General features: G+C 59.0%; 1 protein-coding gene across 6 annotated transcripts in view; it reads right to left on the bottom strand.

The window, feature by feature from the left end:
* NADSYN1 (NAD synthetase 1) overlaps positions 1 to 13,654 on the bottom strand; it is a 36,806-nt gene extending 23,152 nt beyond the window's left edge. For 2 of the 6 annotated variants that reach the window (XM_045486280.1, XM_045486281.1), the window contains exons 1-6: positions 13,483 to 13,639; positions 11,670 to 11,730; positions 8,857 to 8,973; positions 7,061 to 7,114; positions 6,557 to 6,646; positions 2,194 to 2,245 (exon numbers count right to left, since the gene is read on the bottom strand). In XM_045486280.1, coding sequence (XP_045342236.1) covers positions 2,194 to 2,245; positions 6,557 to 6,646; positions 7,061 to 7,114; positions 8,857 to 8,973; positions 11,670 to 11,730; positions 13,483 to 13,567 — 459 coding nt within the window. In that variant the 5' untranslated portion in view covers positions 13,568 to 13,639. Of the gene's footprint in view, positions 1 to 2,193; positions 2,246 to 6,556; positions 6,647 to 7,060; positions 7,115 to 8,856; positions 8,974 to 11,669; positions 11,731 to 13,482 lie in introns of all 6 variants that reach the window. The other 4 variants (XM_045486278.1, XM_045486279.1, XM_045486277.1 and 1 more) reach the window with 3 other exon arrangements.
* Positions 13,655 to 15,587: the final 1,933 nt, after the last annotated feature.

The following is a 15,587-nucleotide window of genomic DNA, read 5'->3' as shown; positions in this document are numbered from 1 at the left end:
AAGCATGTCTGTCACCAAGAGCCACGTTAACAAGCCACGAATGGCGGCATCCCAGGGCCGGGGCAGAGCCTCCCCCGGGCCGGCAGACGAGGCACCGGGGCCTCCGTGTGCTGACCGGTCAAGTGGGACGCTCTCGGGCACGCGGACAGCCCTGACTTGCTGTCTTGGTCCAACTCGGCTCCCTCTCTTGATCCCAAAGCTACAGACGTGGCGAGAACTGATCCCGAGACAGGGAACATGGCCGAACATGCTGGGTCGGGTTCCCTGATGCGCGTGCGTGAGTCCGACACCCTCGGCTGCCGAAGGCAAGAACCACGGCGTAAACCTGGCCCTGCTCCCCGTGGCTGTGAAGAAAGCCCTCACGCGGGACTCCATGCTGGCCGCCGGGCACCTGGCAAATAGCCCATGGGGACGGCCGGGACCCACACGCCATCCTGCCGTGGGGCGGCCAGGGCTCAGGGCCACGGGGCCCAACGTGTCCACGTGTGGCAGGTCCCGGGCTGCCCTTCCCTTGTTCCCGGACACGCCCTGGAACTTAAATCCGCGGACGGTCACCACCCTCGGTCAACCGCCAAGCCAAATCCCTGCAAATGCAGACCACACCCCACAAGGGCTCAGTCATCTCCACCGGCAAGGCCTCCAGGACATACTGGGACCCCGCAAGGATGAAACGGGGTGCAGCTCCCGGTCAGGGCTGTGCCGACATGCTTCAGACACGGGCTCCCCGCCAGACACACACACGGACACGGGGAAACGCACTCATGGGCGCGTTCCGCGTTCTGGGTCAGGAGGATTTTCAAACTAGCCCGCTGCTACAGTTCACGGTCAAATGAGTTTCCGGGACACGTGGGAGGTGACCGGACCCGGCTGAGCGCCCCTGCCCAACCTTGGCTGTGCCTGTCCTGGAGTGTCCACACAGGGGGTGCTGAGCCCAAGCCGGCCCCTCGAGGAGCCTGGCTCAAGAATCAAACCCAATGGCGGTGATGGAATCTGGCTCCTGAATGGGGGCAGCCGCCCAGCGGCCAGGCAGCCGCCGTCCTCCAGGGAAGAGGCAGAGACGGTCAAGAGGCAAATGGAGCTGGAACCCGGGAGGAAGGAGGGGAGAGGGACCCCTGGTCCAGCTCGGGTCTGTCCCTAAGGTCCAGCTGAACCCCTGCCGGGCCCTCCACTGAGGGAGTCCGGACCCTCATGAGCTGCCGGAAGGGCAGTAATTAGGGGCGCGGAGAACCTGGCGGCCTGGGAGGAACTGCGTCCCACTCAAATTTCTGTGCTGCGGTCCTGACCCCCAACACCTCTGAATGTGACTGTATCTGGAGCTGGGACTTTCCAGAGGTGATCAAGGTGACCATGGGGTCCTTGTAAGAAAAGGGGATTGGGACACAGACACACACGGAGGGACGACCCCGTGAGGACACAGGGAGAGGACGGCCGGCCACACACAAGGAGAGAGGCCTCGGGAGGCCCCGGTCCCGCCCACGCCTGGACTTCGGACTCCGGCCTCCAGGACCGGGAGTCAAGTATCTGCTGTTTAACAACAACCCGCACCCCCTGCCCTCTGTCTCTGGTGCTACATTACTCAAGCTGAGCAAATTAACACACTTCACACCAGAATGGGACCTCGGACAGAAACCAGACCAGTCAGGCCTCCCCCCGACACCTGCTCTGTGCCCCTGGCTTCCAACCACCCGTGGGAAGTGGCCAGAACAGGGCTTCAGCTGTCACCCCAGCAGCTGCCAGTAGGAAGAGGCTGGACGAGGCCCCCCGGCTAAGGCTGGAGATCACAGCTCTAAAGGCCTGGCCCAAGCCAGCTCCAAAAGACAAGAGATTTCTGAAGCTGGGCCTTCACAGAACGAGCAGGCAGCCAGGTAACGTCTTGCTTGGATTTTATAACTAGAACCCTCACACCCCCCCACCCCCCACAGCTTCCCGGGTGACCCGGAGGCCCAAGCACCAGCCCCGGCAAGGTGGGGCGGGGACCCCTCCCCCAGCTCCCCCGGGGCCCCAGCACGGTGGGCCGGGCGGGAACGAGGCAGCACCGACAGGCCGGGCTTCGGGGGCGCCACCCTCCCTCCTCGTGCAGGAACCTGTCCCTGCACGCCAGCCAGGTGCCGCTGTGGCCTCGGCCCACAAGGGCCTGCCCCCACGGCACACCACGGCCTCCAAGAGCGACAGGTTCTGTCCCCAGAGACTCACCTGCTTTGTCAGGCTCTGCAGCATCCGGGGGAGAAAATACTCCTCTGTTTGCCTGGGAGGGAACAGCACAGATCTGAGGATGAGCATCTAAGCCCCGGGGGAGGGATGGCATCCGAACGGGGACAAAAATCGGCCCGGGAGCTTCCAACCGATGTGGCAGCAAAGGACTGTAGGGCATGCACAGGTGCCCCGAGCGTCCGTTCAAGACAAAAAGACGAGGACGGGCGTGTTGGCGAAGATGCTGTGCATTTTACTCGGTGACACCGTGGCGCCCAGTGAGCTCCCGCCGGCTGGCTTCCCGGGGCTTTGGTGCCTGGCACTCCCGAGACACGCGTCACGGGCATGATCTCCCAAGAGGGGGCGATCCGGGTGGAATCCCTGATCGGAGTCTCTGAGTCAAGATCACGCCGCGCTCGCCCAACACGCAATTACAAGCCTAAACGATAAAGTTACGCTCCAAACGGAGTAAGACGGACCCAGTCTAACACCTCCCACGCCGCTCCCGGACAAGGCATCCCCAGGTGCCACGCTGAAAGGCAGAAGGCACGAAGCGACGCCTCCCGAGTCCGACCGCAAAGGGGCTGTTACGGGATGCCGCCCGAAGACGTTCTGTGAGCTGCGGCTTTGCTCCCTTCTCAGAATTCACGGGAGCCTCCTGCGGTGACCTCAGTGGTCGTTGCCTAAGTAAACCACAAAGCTGGGAAGCTGGAGGGCGATGCCTTCTGTCCCGCGCTAAGGCCGGGGACAGGACCTCCCAGCCGCCTTGCCGCCCCACAGTGAGTCTGCGATTCACCATTCGCGGGTTTGCCGCCATGGGTGTCGCTGCGTCAAGATGAACTTTAGAGGGAGGAGCCGGCCGAGGCCTGTCCCTTCCTCCGCCTGCACCCCCCGCAAGATGCACTGAGCACCAGCCCGGAGCAGGAGCGCCAGGGCACAGGCGTGCCCACCTCCGCTCTCCTACTCTCTGCCCCGCGACCCGCCCTCACCTTGTACCCGGCCGGTGCGTTTCGCAGGTTCACCGAGAGCCAAAAGACGCCGTCTAAGAGTCCCGTGCTGCTGCCGTAGCTGGTCACTCGAGGCTCGGCTCAGGCCGGCCCGGGTCCCCGCACCTGACTGTTCGCACAGCCTGCACCTTTCTCCAGCTGGACGCCCCTGCTTCTCAGCCAATGCCATCCGGAAAGATCCTAGCAGCGCACTCCCGCCAAGAAACCATCCTTGGCCGTGCTGAATACAAGTCTTCTCCGCCCCCCGGGGGGCAACAAGAGCCCCTGCGACCCCTGTGCCTAGATCTGGGGTCCGTCTAAGAACATAATGAAAACGAGTAGGTTCTTAAAGTCTCTGCAGTCGAGCATCAGGTTTTTGTTTGTTTTGTTTTCTTAAGAGGCCTGGAACTGCACTTTGAACCTGTCGTGGGTCCATTACGAGGGCGGGGCCACAGTAACCCAGCCGTTTTATCGTTTTATCGTCTGCATTTTGGCACAGCTCCCAGGTGGCCTTAATGTTGCCAAAATGCGAGCTGGTCGCTCCGGCTCGCCGCCCCTTCCACAGGCTCAAGGAAATGAGTGAGGCTGAAGGAGTCACCGTGAGACCCACGCGCCCGCCCCCACCCACCCCGGGCAAGAGCTGGCACGATCCCAGTAAATCCAGAGACAGCACGACCCCATAAAAAGTCTCAAACGAGGGGCGCCTGGGTGGCGCAGTCGGTTAAGCGTCTGACTTCAGCCAGGTCACAATCTCGCGGTCCGTGAGTTCGAGCCCCGCGTCGGGCTCTGGGCTGATGGCTCAGAGCCTGGAGCCTGTTTCCGATTCTGTGTCTCCCTCTCTCTCTGCCCCTCCCCGTTCATGCTCTGTCTCTCTCTGTCCCAAAAATAAATAAACGTTGAAAAAAAAAATTTTTTTTAATAAAAAATAAAAAATAAAAAGTCTCAAACGAGAGATGATCGGATGCTGGAAAAAGATAAAAAGTGAGCTTGTGAACTGGGAAAGGAATCGGAAAGATGTGCTGATCTGGGCAGCCCCGAGCAGCACCAGACCAGAGCCTCCGGCAGACTCCTGCGCAGGGCAGATTCAGGGGGATGAACCCCGGAGGAAGTACAAACAAACGGGCAGAGAAGAGGAAAGACACGTACGATATCCAGGGACACGTGACCCGCACACAGCGGAGGCTCCTGGACAAGAGCGAGAGAACGAAATCCTTTGAAGATGGGAAATCAGAAAATGTTCCTGAAATCAAAAACCTGACACTCACGTCCAAGACACTCACGGCTCAGGGCGCCTGGGGGCTCAGGCAGTTGAGTGTCCGACTCTTGGTTTCGGCTCAGGTCGTGATCTCCCGGTTTGTGAGTTCGAGCCCCACGTCAGGCTCTGTGTTCAAGCCTGGAGCCTGCCTCAAGTTCTGCGTCTCCCTCTCTCTCTGCCCCTCCCCCGCGTGCACTCTGCCTCTCTCGTTCTCTCTCAACAATAAAATAAACGTTAAAAAACAAAGAGAAATGATGCTTGATGTAAGGAAGTGTGAGAAAACGAAAAAGAGCTCTTAGAGAATAGAAAGTAGAGGGATGGAATCTTCCAGGACGTGGGAAAGAAAGGTCGCAACAATTAGAGAAGCTGGTCCAGGAGAGTCTGATCTCCGGTCAAGAGGCATTTCAGAAATAGAAAACAGAGACAACAGAGCAGAAATCGCCCAGAAAGGACACGACGTTTCCCCAAAACACGGGGGCCCTGGAGAGCTGAACACGGGAGCCCGGACACCCGCACCACGGCCCACAGGATACAATTTTAAAACACCAAAGACGAAGAGAAGCTTCTGCAAGTGCCCACCCAGAAAATACCCCCAAGAGCAAAGAAGAATCCGCACGGTGACCCCTCACCGAGGGCACAAGCCTCCAGGCAATTCTTCACACAATACCTCCAAAACTAGGAAGGAGCATTATTTCTAACCTATAATTTGTTTTCCACTCTGCAAAACTGCTCATCACATGGAAGAGACGAATGAAAACACTTGCAGGCAGGCAAAGTGCCAAAAGTCCACCTTCCGTGGATCGTTACTTAGAAAAGTGCGACTTTGTGATTTATGATGAGAAGGCACATTTGGTCTTTCTGGAGCTGAGCTCCCGAAACCCTTAGAATTTCCTGCGACAGGAGCCACCCGTGTCTTCGTTACGTCGTTGTGTCGTGAGTGGCGTGGAGAAGGAAGGGCCCCAGGGAGGGGCGCTGGCTCCCTGGGGAGCGGGTCGGGGAGCTGGACTTTCCGTCCCCGTCCCCAGACCTGGGGAGAGAGCCAGGCTGGGGGTGGAGTTCAGGGGCCAAAGGCCAACGACGTAACCAATCAGGCCTGTGTAAGGAAGCCTCTGTAAAACCCCGCAGAATGCGGTTCCGGGTTCGGGGAGCTCTTGGGTTGGTGACCGCGTGGAGATCCAGCGCACCTCCGTGCTCTCCCACCCGGCTGTCCAGAGCATATCCTCGTGTGTTAGAGCCGTGATCTAGGAATTGAACCCAAGGTGGGGACGCGGAACCTCGAGAATCTACTGGAAGCCGTGTCCCAGCGAACGAGCCACTCGGCAGAGACGAGTGAGGCCGGACGCCCACCAGCCCGGGCGAGAGAAGCCCCACGTGCCCGTGCCGGAACCGGGTGGCAAGTACAAATATCCCGTTTTCCCACATAAAAATACCGACCATCCGAAAATCTAACGCTGAAGTTCTGTTTCAGCAGCAGCAGCAGCAGCAGCAACGGTAAATGAAAAGCAGCAACCATAACAGGAGGACAGGGCAGGGCTGCTCAACCGGGGACGGTCTTGCCCCCGGGAGACATCTGGCAACGTCTACAGACACGTGAAGCTGTCGCAAAGGGACGTATCTACCGGGAGGTCAGCCGCTGCACAGCTTGCCACACGGACGGCAGTCCCAGAGCGACCAGCTGGGGCCGAGAAAGCCTGGCACACGGGGTAACCGGAGCTACAAGGTGCCGCGCGAGGTTTCTGTGGTCTGTGACAGGTCATCTGTATAGCAGCAGCATCAAACAGCGGTACTTAGGGGCGCCTGGGGGGCGGGGCTCAGTCGGTCAAGCGTCCGACTTCGGCTCAGGCCGTGATGTCACGGCTCGTGGGTTCGAGCCCCGCGTCGGGCTCTGAGGAACCTGCTTCGGATTCTGTGTCTCCCCCCTCTCTGCCCCTCCCCAGCTCACTCTCTCTCTCAAAAATAAATAAACATTAAAAAAAAACAAACAGCGGTACCTAAAGGCAGGAACTTGTCCCAGACTCTCACGTCTCTCCCCCCGTGACCTGGGCCACACACAGGGAAGACCCGAGACAAGCGTCCACAGGGCGGTCACAGACCATGCCCCTTGGTGCCGGGCACCGTGACTCACCGAGTCCTGGACCAGGGGGTAAACCAGCGTAGCTCCCGGTAGTTGCCCTCGTTTGCCAAGGCCATTTTGGGCCTGATGAGCAGGATCCTCCTACAGGCGGGAAACCGAGGTGGCCCCTGAGATGAACACCCGGTCACAAGGGGCACCCGTGGGTCCACCCGCCCTGGACGGTGGACGGACGACCACAGAGCAGCCGAGGCCCGGCCGGTGCACGCCGTGCGAGCAGCCGACGTCCAGGGGCCTTTAGGGGAACGTGACAGACCGCCCTCCCTCCAATGACTTGTGGCCAACAGGGCCACGTGTCCCCAAACCTCACCCTGAGGTTGCTCTCCACTGAAGGTGGCAGTGCTGGGCGGAGGCCAGGGGAAGCAGTGACGTCACCTGCCCGAGGCATCGGCCCTCACCAACGACCGGGCGTTTCCAGAAGACGCCTCCTAGCACACGGCTCCAGGGGCCATGTCTGGGGTGGGGCGTGCGGGTTCCCCTCTCCCCGCGGCCACCTACCTGTTGAGAAATATCACCCTGCAGTTGTAGCGGACGTTCCGGTGCATCACGGGCCTGCGGAGAGAAGGCACACACACGCGTCCGTGAACGGCAAAACCACACGTCTGTTTTAATACGAAGCCTCCTCGGGCCCTTGAAGAGGGTCACAAGGCCCCTCTGTGGCTTTTCTCAAAGTTAAAAACGAGCCAAGGGCTCTGCCACGGTTTAGGGTCTGAGACCAAAGAGGCTCTTCTAATGTTTATTTTTGAGGGAGGGAGGGAGAGAGAGTGTGTGCCAAGACATGGGGGAGGGGCAGAGAGAGAGAGGGAGACAGAATCCGAAGCGGGCTCCAGGCTCCAAGCTGTCGGCATAGAGCCCGACGTGGGGCTCGAACCCTCAAACCCGGAGATCATGACCTGAGCTGACGTCGGGCACCTAACCGGCCGAATCCCCCCAGAGCGCCCCCGGGGCTCTTCTAAAGGAAACACAGTCAACCCCTCTCGCAGCTGTTCCTCCTCCTGGAACGTTCTCAGACCTGTCAGTGGCCTCCTCCCTAGCTCTCTGCACACACCCGTCACCTTTTCACCTCTGCCCCCTCCCAGCCTCACGCACCAGCTCTGTGCCTTCCCAGTTCTCCTTCAGACCACTCCTGACCTGCCACCTACACCCCTTTTAGAAGGTGGGTCTCCTAAGGGGTGAACAGATTCGCCCGCCGCTCTGACTGGACCCCGCCCCGACCACCTGGGGTGCTCCCCTCTGGAGGTCAGGGGCAAAGCTCCAGAAGCCAGGGCGCGGCTGCACAGATCAAGGATACGAACATTTTGTTCAGGAGCTTATAGGCCCAGATAAATGCTAGATTTCGAAGGAACATATCTCCATAAGTTGGTGGTTAATGTTTTAAGAGCGAAAACAGGATTACAAACGCCAAGCCAACAGAAGAAAGCAGAGCACAGAAAACCAACCTCAGACAAGGGAAAACAAGAGGACGACAAGATGGCCAGGCCACTTAGCACAACCGGAGGGACCAGCCCCCATGGCAGCTGGATCAGGAGCCCAGGGACGGCCCCGGGCCCAATTCCTCACCTTCCGTGGCGAGGGGAGCTTTGCAGAAGTGATGACTAAGTGCGGACGCTGAGAGGGGGAGGCGGCCCGGGGCCGCCCAGGACAGTCCCAAGTCCTTACGCGAGGGGGGACGGGTCAGAGTGCAGACACGCGCACAAGAGCGGAGGTCGAGGCGAACCTCCGCTGGCCTCGAAGGCGGAGGAGGCCCCGAGGGTTGCTGGCCTCTCTCTCTCTGCGAGAGCCTCCAGGCTGACCCATATTTAAGACTTCCGACACCCAGAAACACAAGACAAAGTTTTTGCGTTGTTTCTGTGTTTCGCACTGCCACCATCGGCCACGGCAACAACAGAACAGGGAACAAATACAGTCCACGTACCGCCACCGGATCGTGATAAACGTGGACACAGCGGGTTAAAAATCCCATCTGTGTGCTGCTTACGCGAGGCCCTAGCACGTGTCACAGCGACGTGGAAAATGAAGCGGTGGGTTCGCGTATGGTGCACCTGCACCCCCCACGCCTGCACCCCTGGAACCCACACCCCTTACGCCTGCACCCCTGAAACACACACCCCTTATTCCTGCACCCCTGGAACCCGCCCCTCGTTCGCCTGCACCCCTGGAACGTGGCCCCCGTCCGCCTGCACCTCTGGAACCCGCGTCCCATGTACGTGCCCCATATACGCCTGTGCCCCTCGGAACCTGCGCCCCACGCACCCGCCCCCACGTACGTCTGCGCCCCTGGAACCAGCACTCACATTCCCACGTCACAGATGATATCCTGAGTGACTGGAGACTCCAAAAGGGCGGCCAGGACTTGGAGCGAATGCAAGAGGGTGTCCGACTCGTAATAATGATCCCAGCACCCGTAGCCGCTGCAGAGGAAGGGAACAGCCAGGTGAGACCTGGAGACATACCAGGTGAGGGCGGGGAGGGGGGCCGGGGCCCACGGGCCAACCGGGTCAGACGTGCAGGGGCGCGACCAGGCAGTGGGATCTTTTTAAAGCCTCCTGGCTGATTCCACTGCGCAAGCAGAGCTGGGACCGCTGCTACAAAAGAGGATGCATTTCGTGGGAAATGAAGAGACCCCAGGCCCTTTCTCCTCACTTTCGGGTACCATGAGAAATTCTCTCCCGTCAAGTGTCTGCCCGTGGACTTTTTTTTTAAACTTTTAACGCAGCCCAAATCACACTGATCTACAAGCAAAAGAAACAGGGCTGGGTCCACAGGAGCGTGTTTCCACGCAGCTAAGATCATTAATATCGTTCCAAACACCATTCACAGAGCGACTCCTGGTTCTTGCTACAGACACTTGTGCTGGAAGCAGGCCGAATGGTGTCCCCTCCCCAGAAAGGTGTGTCCATGATCCTGGCCCCCAGAACCCGTGAGTGTGACCGCAGAAGGGAAAAGGGTCTTTACAGAAGTAGTTAAGGATCTCGAGATGAGCCCGGATGGCCTGGGCAGGTCGTGTATCCAACAGGAGGACACAGAGAAGGGGGGGGTGTGTGGAGCCAGAGCCGGAGGGACGCGGCCACAGGACAAGGCGCTGGGAGCAGAAGCGGGAGGAGGCAGGACGGATCCTGCCCTGGAGCTTCTGGAGGAAGTGGGGCCCCGCCAGCACCCCGAGTCTGGACTTCTCCCGAACCGCGAGAGAACAAATTTCGGCTGTTCGAACCCCCCCCCCCGCCCCCCCGGCGTGGGGAGCTCCGTTACAGCACCCCAGGAGACGTGTGCGGCGCTCCGGGACGTCGTCGAGGGTGAAGATGGGCGTCAGGGCAGTTTCCGGGAGCCGGGGGCGGGGGGGTGGTCAGTAACAACGCGCGGAGTGTCTGTAAACTGCTTCTAGGCGTTCAAAGGCTTTCCCGCCTACCACCAGCAGCCTGGAAGCGACGTGCCAAGTGCTGGGCAAACTGCGCACACGGACGCAGACCCCCAAACTGGCACTTGCGTACTGAACGCCTGGAAAGCATGCCTCCCCCCCTCTGCCTCCGAGAGGAAAAGCCACGGTGGTGAGATGGGAACGAGGTCGACGAGATGTCCCGTGAGGGCTCAAGCCCTGGGCTAGCCTTTCCTTTCCAAGGGCAGAGTCCTGCTCCACGGGATTCATGGCCTGGCAGCTCCCGGGCCACGCATGCTACCAAACAGCAACGCGACGCCAGAAGTCACGTGCCTGATGTCCAGCCATCGGTTGACTCCTCGCCCCTTTGGCCGGCCGGCAACTGGAGGGGCATCTCACAGCGGGGGCTGTCGGCAGGTGCCCCCGGCCCATTCTGGGTGGGCAGCCTTCCATCCGTGAAGCCTGTAAACTGGCCCAGAGGACACATTCAGCCTCGGGGGTGAAGGACGCCCCAGACCCACGAGTCACCCTGCCGCAGTGGCACTGGCCCCTCATTCTCCTTCCAAGTGTCCCTCTGGGGTGGGAGCTGCCTGGCACCAGAGACAAGAAGACGGCGTGCCCAGCGAACGGACTTGGCTCGACTCCTGCCCCAGCTTCCTCTCTGCAGACTGTTGCAAATAACTGTGAGCCTGCTCGGCAGGCTAGAAACCACTGGGAGCCCAGCTCAGCTGGGCCCTTATCCCTGCTTGATACAAGTATGCCGCCCTGGGATCCTGTAGCTAAACTCCTCCCCCTTTTAAAATGACAGGTCCAGATTTGGAGACCGGAGGGTGGGGTGGGGAGAGAACAGGGCAAAGGAGGACGTAATCTGGAGGTGTCTGGGCAGCGACTGCACCCGGGGGACAGGGCCGTTGAGGACAACCCTCCAGTGGGAAGAACAGACCGAGACAGGAGCTCAGGAGCAGAAGTCACTCGGACAACGCAGGACCCCGGGGCTCTGGCCGCCGGCTGAGAAGCACCTTAAAGACCAGGTCCAGTGCAGGTGAAAACGCTCTTGGGTATTATGGGAAATACCACCTGAGCTGAAGTCAGGAGTCCAAGGACAGAAATCAAGCTAGCTAGAAAAATGACAGGCGTGGCCTCAAGGACTAACACAAAGATGCCTGCAGGAGACACTTTCTGTCTACACAGCCCCCAGGAGGGACTTCTGATTCCACAAACGGCGAGGACCCGGACACACAAAACGGGAACACAGAGGAGCACGGAGGGCGGCTGACGTGTGTCACAAATGAACCGCGGCTTGCAGTGTGGCAACCGGTTGCTGACTTTTGAAGAAGGGACAAGGAGGAACCAGCTTTCCGATCACTGGAAAAAGGCAGGGCAGAAGGGGTCGCCGACACTCGCTTGTGGAAAGACGCGGAGACAGTGAGTGAGACCTGTTTGTGGCCGGCTATGAGAGCGAGGACTTGGGAAGGGTGGCGGCAGACAGAGCGGCCCAGCCCGGGCGGCTGAATCTCAGCTCCTCTCATGACCCGACACGGGGCTCCAGGCTTGCCCGGGCGCCCTCGCTCGGTGACGTGAAGCAGGCCCGCTCACGGGTTTCTGATGCCCCTAAACAGCCCTGCACCTCCACACCTGTCCACACCCGCCCCCTTCCTTGCCTTTCTGCTGCGGGGAGCTGATGTGGATACCTCTGCCTTCCCCGCCCTGGGAGTCTCTGTGTGCCAGTCTCACCATATTTCCAGTTCTGGTCCAAGCCTGTATCTTGCTCCTTTGCATTTGGCAATTTCGATACCTACACATGGAGGCAGAGACAGAAAGATTTCAGTACCTGCAGCGTGTTCAAGGGCAGATAAAACACAGCCGCAAGCCAGACAACAACCAAAAGCACTCGGTGATCTCTCTGACCCCAGGCAGCCAAGGACCAAGGACAAGGACGAGACCCCCCTACACACCCTGCTTACACCCTTTGGAAGCAAGATGCTGATCCTTAGCCCCTTGGGGGAGGGGGAGGAGGAAGTAGTCAGTCCCTGGTAGTTTATTAACAAGCGGATGCGGAAGACCGTGTGCAGGGAGGAGGCAGGCCTCCAAGGAGCACAGCCTATGGCGGCACCAGCAACCTCTGCTTGGGGACAGCAGCGCCCAACTGCACCTGCGGACAAGAGGCCAAGAGAAAGGAGACCCCGCTCTGGCCACCGACCGCCTTGCTCCAACCCGATATGCTCTGAGCCCCGAGGAGATGAAAACAGGTAGATGTTGGGAAAAAAGAAAAAAAAAAAGGATGACGGTCTGGAGGCACGTGGCTGAAAAGATGCTGTCATTGGTGCCATTCCGTCGTGGCTGTTCTTAGTGAGCCCTCTCGCGGGAATCGGCTCACAACAAGACGGCTGGGGTAACCTGAAGGACGGCCCCTTCACGTGCAGGTGTGGGCCGCTGGACCTTCCACCATCAAAGGGAAGCTGGTGCCGAGGCTAATGAGATGGTGGCCCCGCGACAACCACACCCTAGTCTCTAAGCTTGCAGGCTCACCCCTTACTCTGCTTGCCTCTTGGGGCCGGCTTCTCCCAAAGTCTGCCCATCAGGAAGATCTGTAGGCACCAGAGACCGTAACAGCCCTCCCGCTGGTCTTAAGGGTTGACTGGCTTTAAGTTCATGCACTCCTTGCTTGTGACCTAAGTCCTCGGTCTGTAGCAGAACTGACCCACTGTCCTGAGACCTGCAGACCACTGGCCTTGAGGAGAAAAGGACCAGACTCTCCCAGAAGTTAAGGCCTGACTGCGTTCGGAAACGGCGGCCGCAGATGCCAGCAAGTGTGCCCAGGGTCATGTCCACATGCGACTGCCCCTCCCCCCCAGGCACCTGCTTCTCCCGCACCTTCCCCTTCAAAACCCTCCGGCTCCCCACCCCCATGGGGAAGATGGCCTTGGACACATAAGTCCACCAGGTTGCCGGGTTCCTGAATAAAGCATACTTTCCTTTCCCCCGGTCACTTGTCTCTCCAGCAGCCAACTGCAAAACCTGAGTCTGGAATCAGTTGGGTGCAGGCTAAGCCGCACGGGACCCCAGGATCATCTGAGGACAGGCAAGCCTCATCTCTCTCATCCCCACCTCTGCCTTCCCGGTGACACTTTTCCCAGTGCCCGTGTACAACACGTGTTCCCACCAGGCATGACAGACCACCCCCGACTCACGAGCAGCCCTGGGCACTTGCGGGGTGGTCGTTCTGCATCATCTTACCTGTCCCCACGCCCACCCCTACGAGCTTCCACAGAGCAAGGATGTATGTGCGTGTAACAGAATCGAGCCAGCCGGCAAGCCTGGACCCTGCCCCCGCCCCATCCCGCCGGCCCCCAACCCCGTCCCCCCGCCCCTCCAACCCCGTCCCCCCAGTTCCACCGAACCCCCAACCCCGTCCCCCCTCCCCCCCTCCCGGTTTTCTCGTCAACCCCCGTCCCCCTACCCCGGTCCCCCTCCGCCCCCCTCTACTGTCCTCCCTCGCTCCCCCCAGTTCCACGACCGGCCCCCACCCCGCCGCCCCCAGACTCACTCTTTAAAATCCTCTGCAAATTGCCCTCGAAGTCCAGGGCCCATTGGTTGAGCGCGCAGGTGGCCACGGTCACTTTCCGACCCATCCCGGCGGCAGAGTCCCGGGCACTTCCGGGCGCCGCGCGGGTCCGGCGGGGACTAGCGGGCTCTGGACGGCGGAGCCCCGGCGGCAGGCCCCGCCCACGCCCCGCCCTCCCGCGGCCGCGCCTGCGCAGAAAGGAGGCCCGCCCCCTCCGCGCCCCGGGTTGCAGGCCCGCGACCCAGCGCGGGGGGCGGTCGCTGGGTCCTGGCGCGCGGTTCCCCGTTTCATTCCGCACCTCCCCACGGAGTGCAGCCCGGGTGCCTCGGCGACTCGGCTTTTCCCTCTCCTAGTGTTAGATACGCTGTTTTCATGGTTTTTGTGCGGCGTGGCGCTGCATGGTGGGCCCGGAGCACGAGCGGTCCGTTGCGTGCTGGAGGCTTCCGCACCGTTCGCGGCGCTGTGCCGAGGCGCGCGCGGTGTCTCCTTCGCGGCCGCCTGGCCTTTCCCTGGGTCTACGGGCGGCTTCTGGGCTCAGCAACACCCCGTTGCCACATTTCTCCCCTGAAGCGCTTGCCGCACGTTTACCACCAGCCGGCTCTCACTTAACGCATTTCCTTCTTGAATGCCTTTAGGGTACGAATCCAGTTGGTGTTTTCCTTTTCCGTGTGAGTAAGTAACTCTCACCATCACTGATGGGACAATCCGTCTTTTTCTCTCGACCTCCGTTGCTTCTTTGTCATACACACGTTTTCACATTTAACATACATTCCCCCCCCCCCCCCACGGGCGCCTGGGTGGCTCAACAGGTTGAGCGTGGGACCCTTAATTTTGGCAGAGGTCTTGATCTCACGGTGTGCGGGATGGAGTCCAGCCTCGGGCTCCCCGCTGGGCGTGGAGTCTGCTTCTCCCTCTCCCTCTGCCCTTGATTACCTGAGCGCCCTCCCTCTGTCTCTCAAAATAAGCATTTTACAAAGTAACGCTTGTTTATACTAGACAATTTGGGAACTTGAGAACTGCACATGCTAATTTATTTAATCCTCACTCTAACCCTTCCTTCTTGGTAGCTTTCATTCTCGGAAACCCCTCGGTTTTTTTCAGGCTTCTGCTCCAAGATCTCTTGCCCCCAACAGCTGATTCCAGGCCTAGGGTGGGAAAGAAATACACTTCCAACATCTGGTTGTTGCAGGAAATAAGGAAGTGCTCAAAGAATGATGGGAACATGTTATTTTTAAAAAAGAGGGGTGCCTGGATGGCTCAGTTAGGTGTCCAACTGGCTCAGGTCATTATCTCCCAGTTTATGAGTTAGAGCCCGGAGACAGGCTCTGTGCTGACAGCTCAGATCCTGGGGCCTGCTTTGGATTCAGTGTCTCTCTCCCTGCCCCTCCCCTGCTCGTGCTCTCTCTCTCAAAAAGCAAATAAACATTAAAATTTGTTTTAAAAATTCAAAAGGAGTCATTCTGAAGGGGCTCCCACTGGCTAAATATGGGACAATATCCAAAGATAATGTCCTCTTTTGAAAAAAGATTAATGACAGTACAGACAGTAGAGAACTCAGTGAGTAAAAAAACCCATTAGTCCATACCGACCAAGAAATTAAGAGAGGGAAATCTTTTCCAAAAAAATGTCAATAAATGTGGAAGGAAAGATGATGAAATTAGAAAATCACCCCTTTACAAGAAGTAAATGACTCAGGCAAGAGTCCTCATTAAATGCAAGATGACTGGCTAAAAGGTTATCTGGGAGCAACATAGTTACAGTCTCAAAGTTTCACTCCACGGATTATTTATTAATTACCGAAGGAAAAATGGAGACTTCTGGCCGCAGCCACCTGATCACCAGTAATGGGATGCAGGGGCATCCCGCGGCCTCCTGACATGGTGCGTGAAGACATCGCATCATCTCTTTAGTACATTGTCCTGCCCCAAATGCATTACCTAAATGCAAGGGTGAGGAAAACAGCCAAATCCAAGTTGAAAGACAAGCTGAGAAAAGCTTGCCTCTTTGACTCTTCAAAATCGTCGTGTCAGGAAAGGGCCAAAAAGACACACGGAAAAGAAAGAGAGAGAGAGAGAGAGAGAGAGAGA

Source organism: Leopardus geoffroyi, chromosome D1 (genome assembly GCF_018350155.1).
Source record: "Leopardus geoffroyi isolate Oge1 chromosome D1, O.geoffroyi_Oge1_pat1.0, whole genome shotgun sequence".
NCBI classification, from domain to species: domain Eukaryota; kingdom Metazoa; phylum Chordata; class Mammalia; order Carnivora; family Felidae; genus Leopardus; species Leopardus geoffroyi.
Note: the sequence above shows the minus strand (reverse complement) of the source record. Positions and strands in the feature narration are given on the sequence as shown.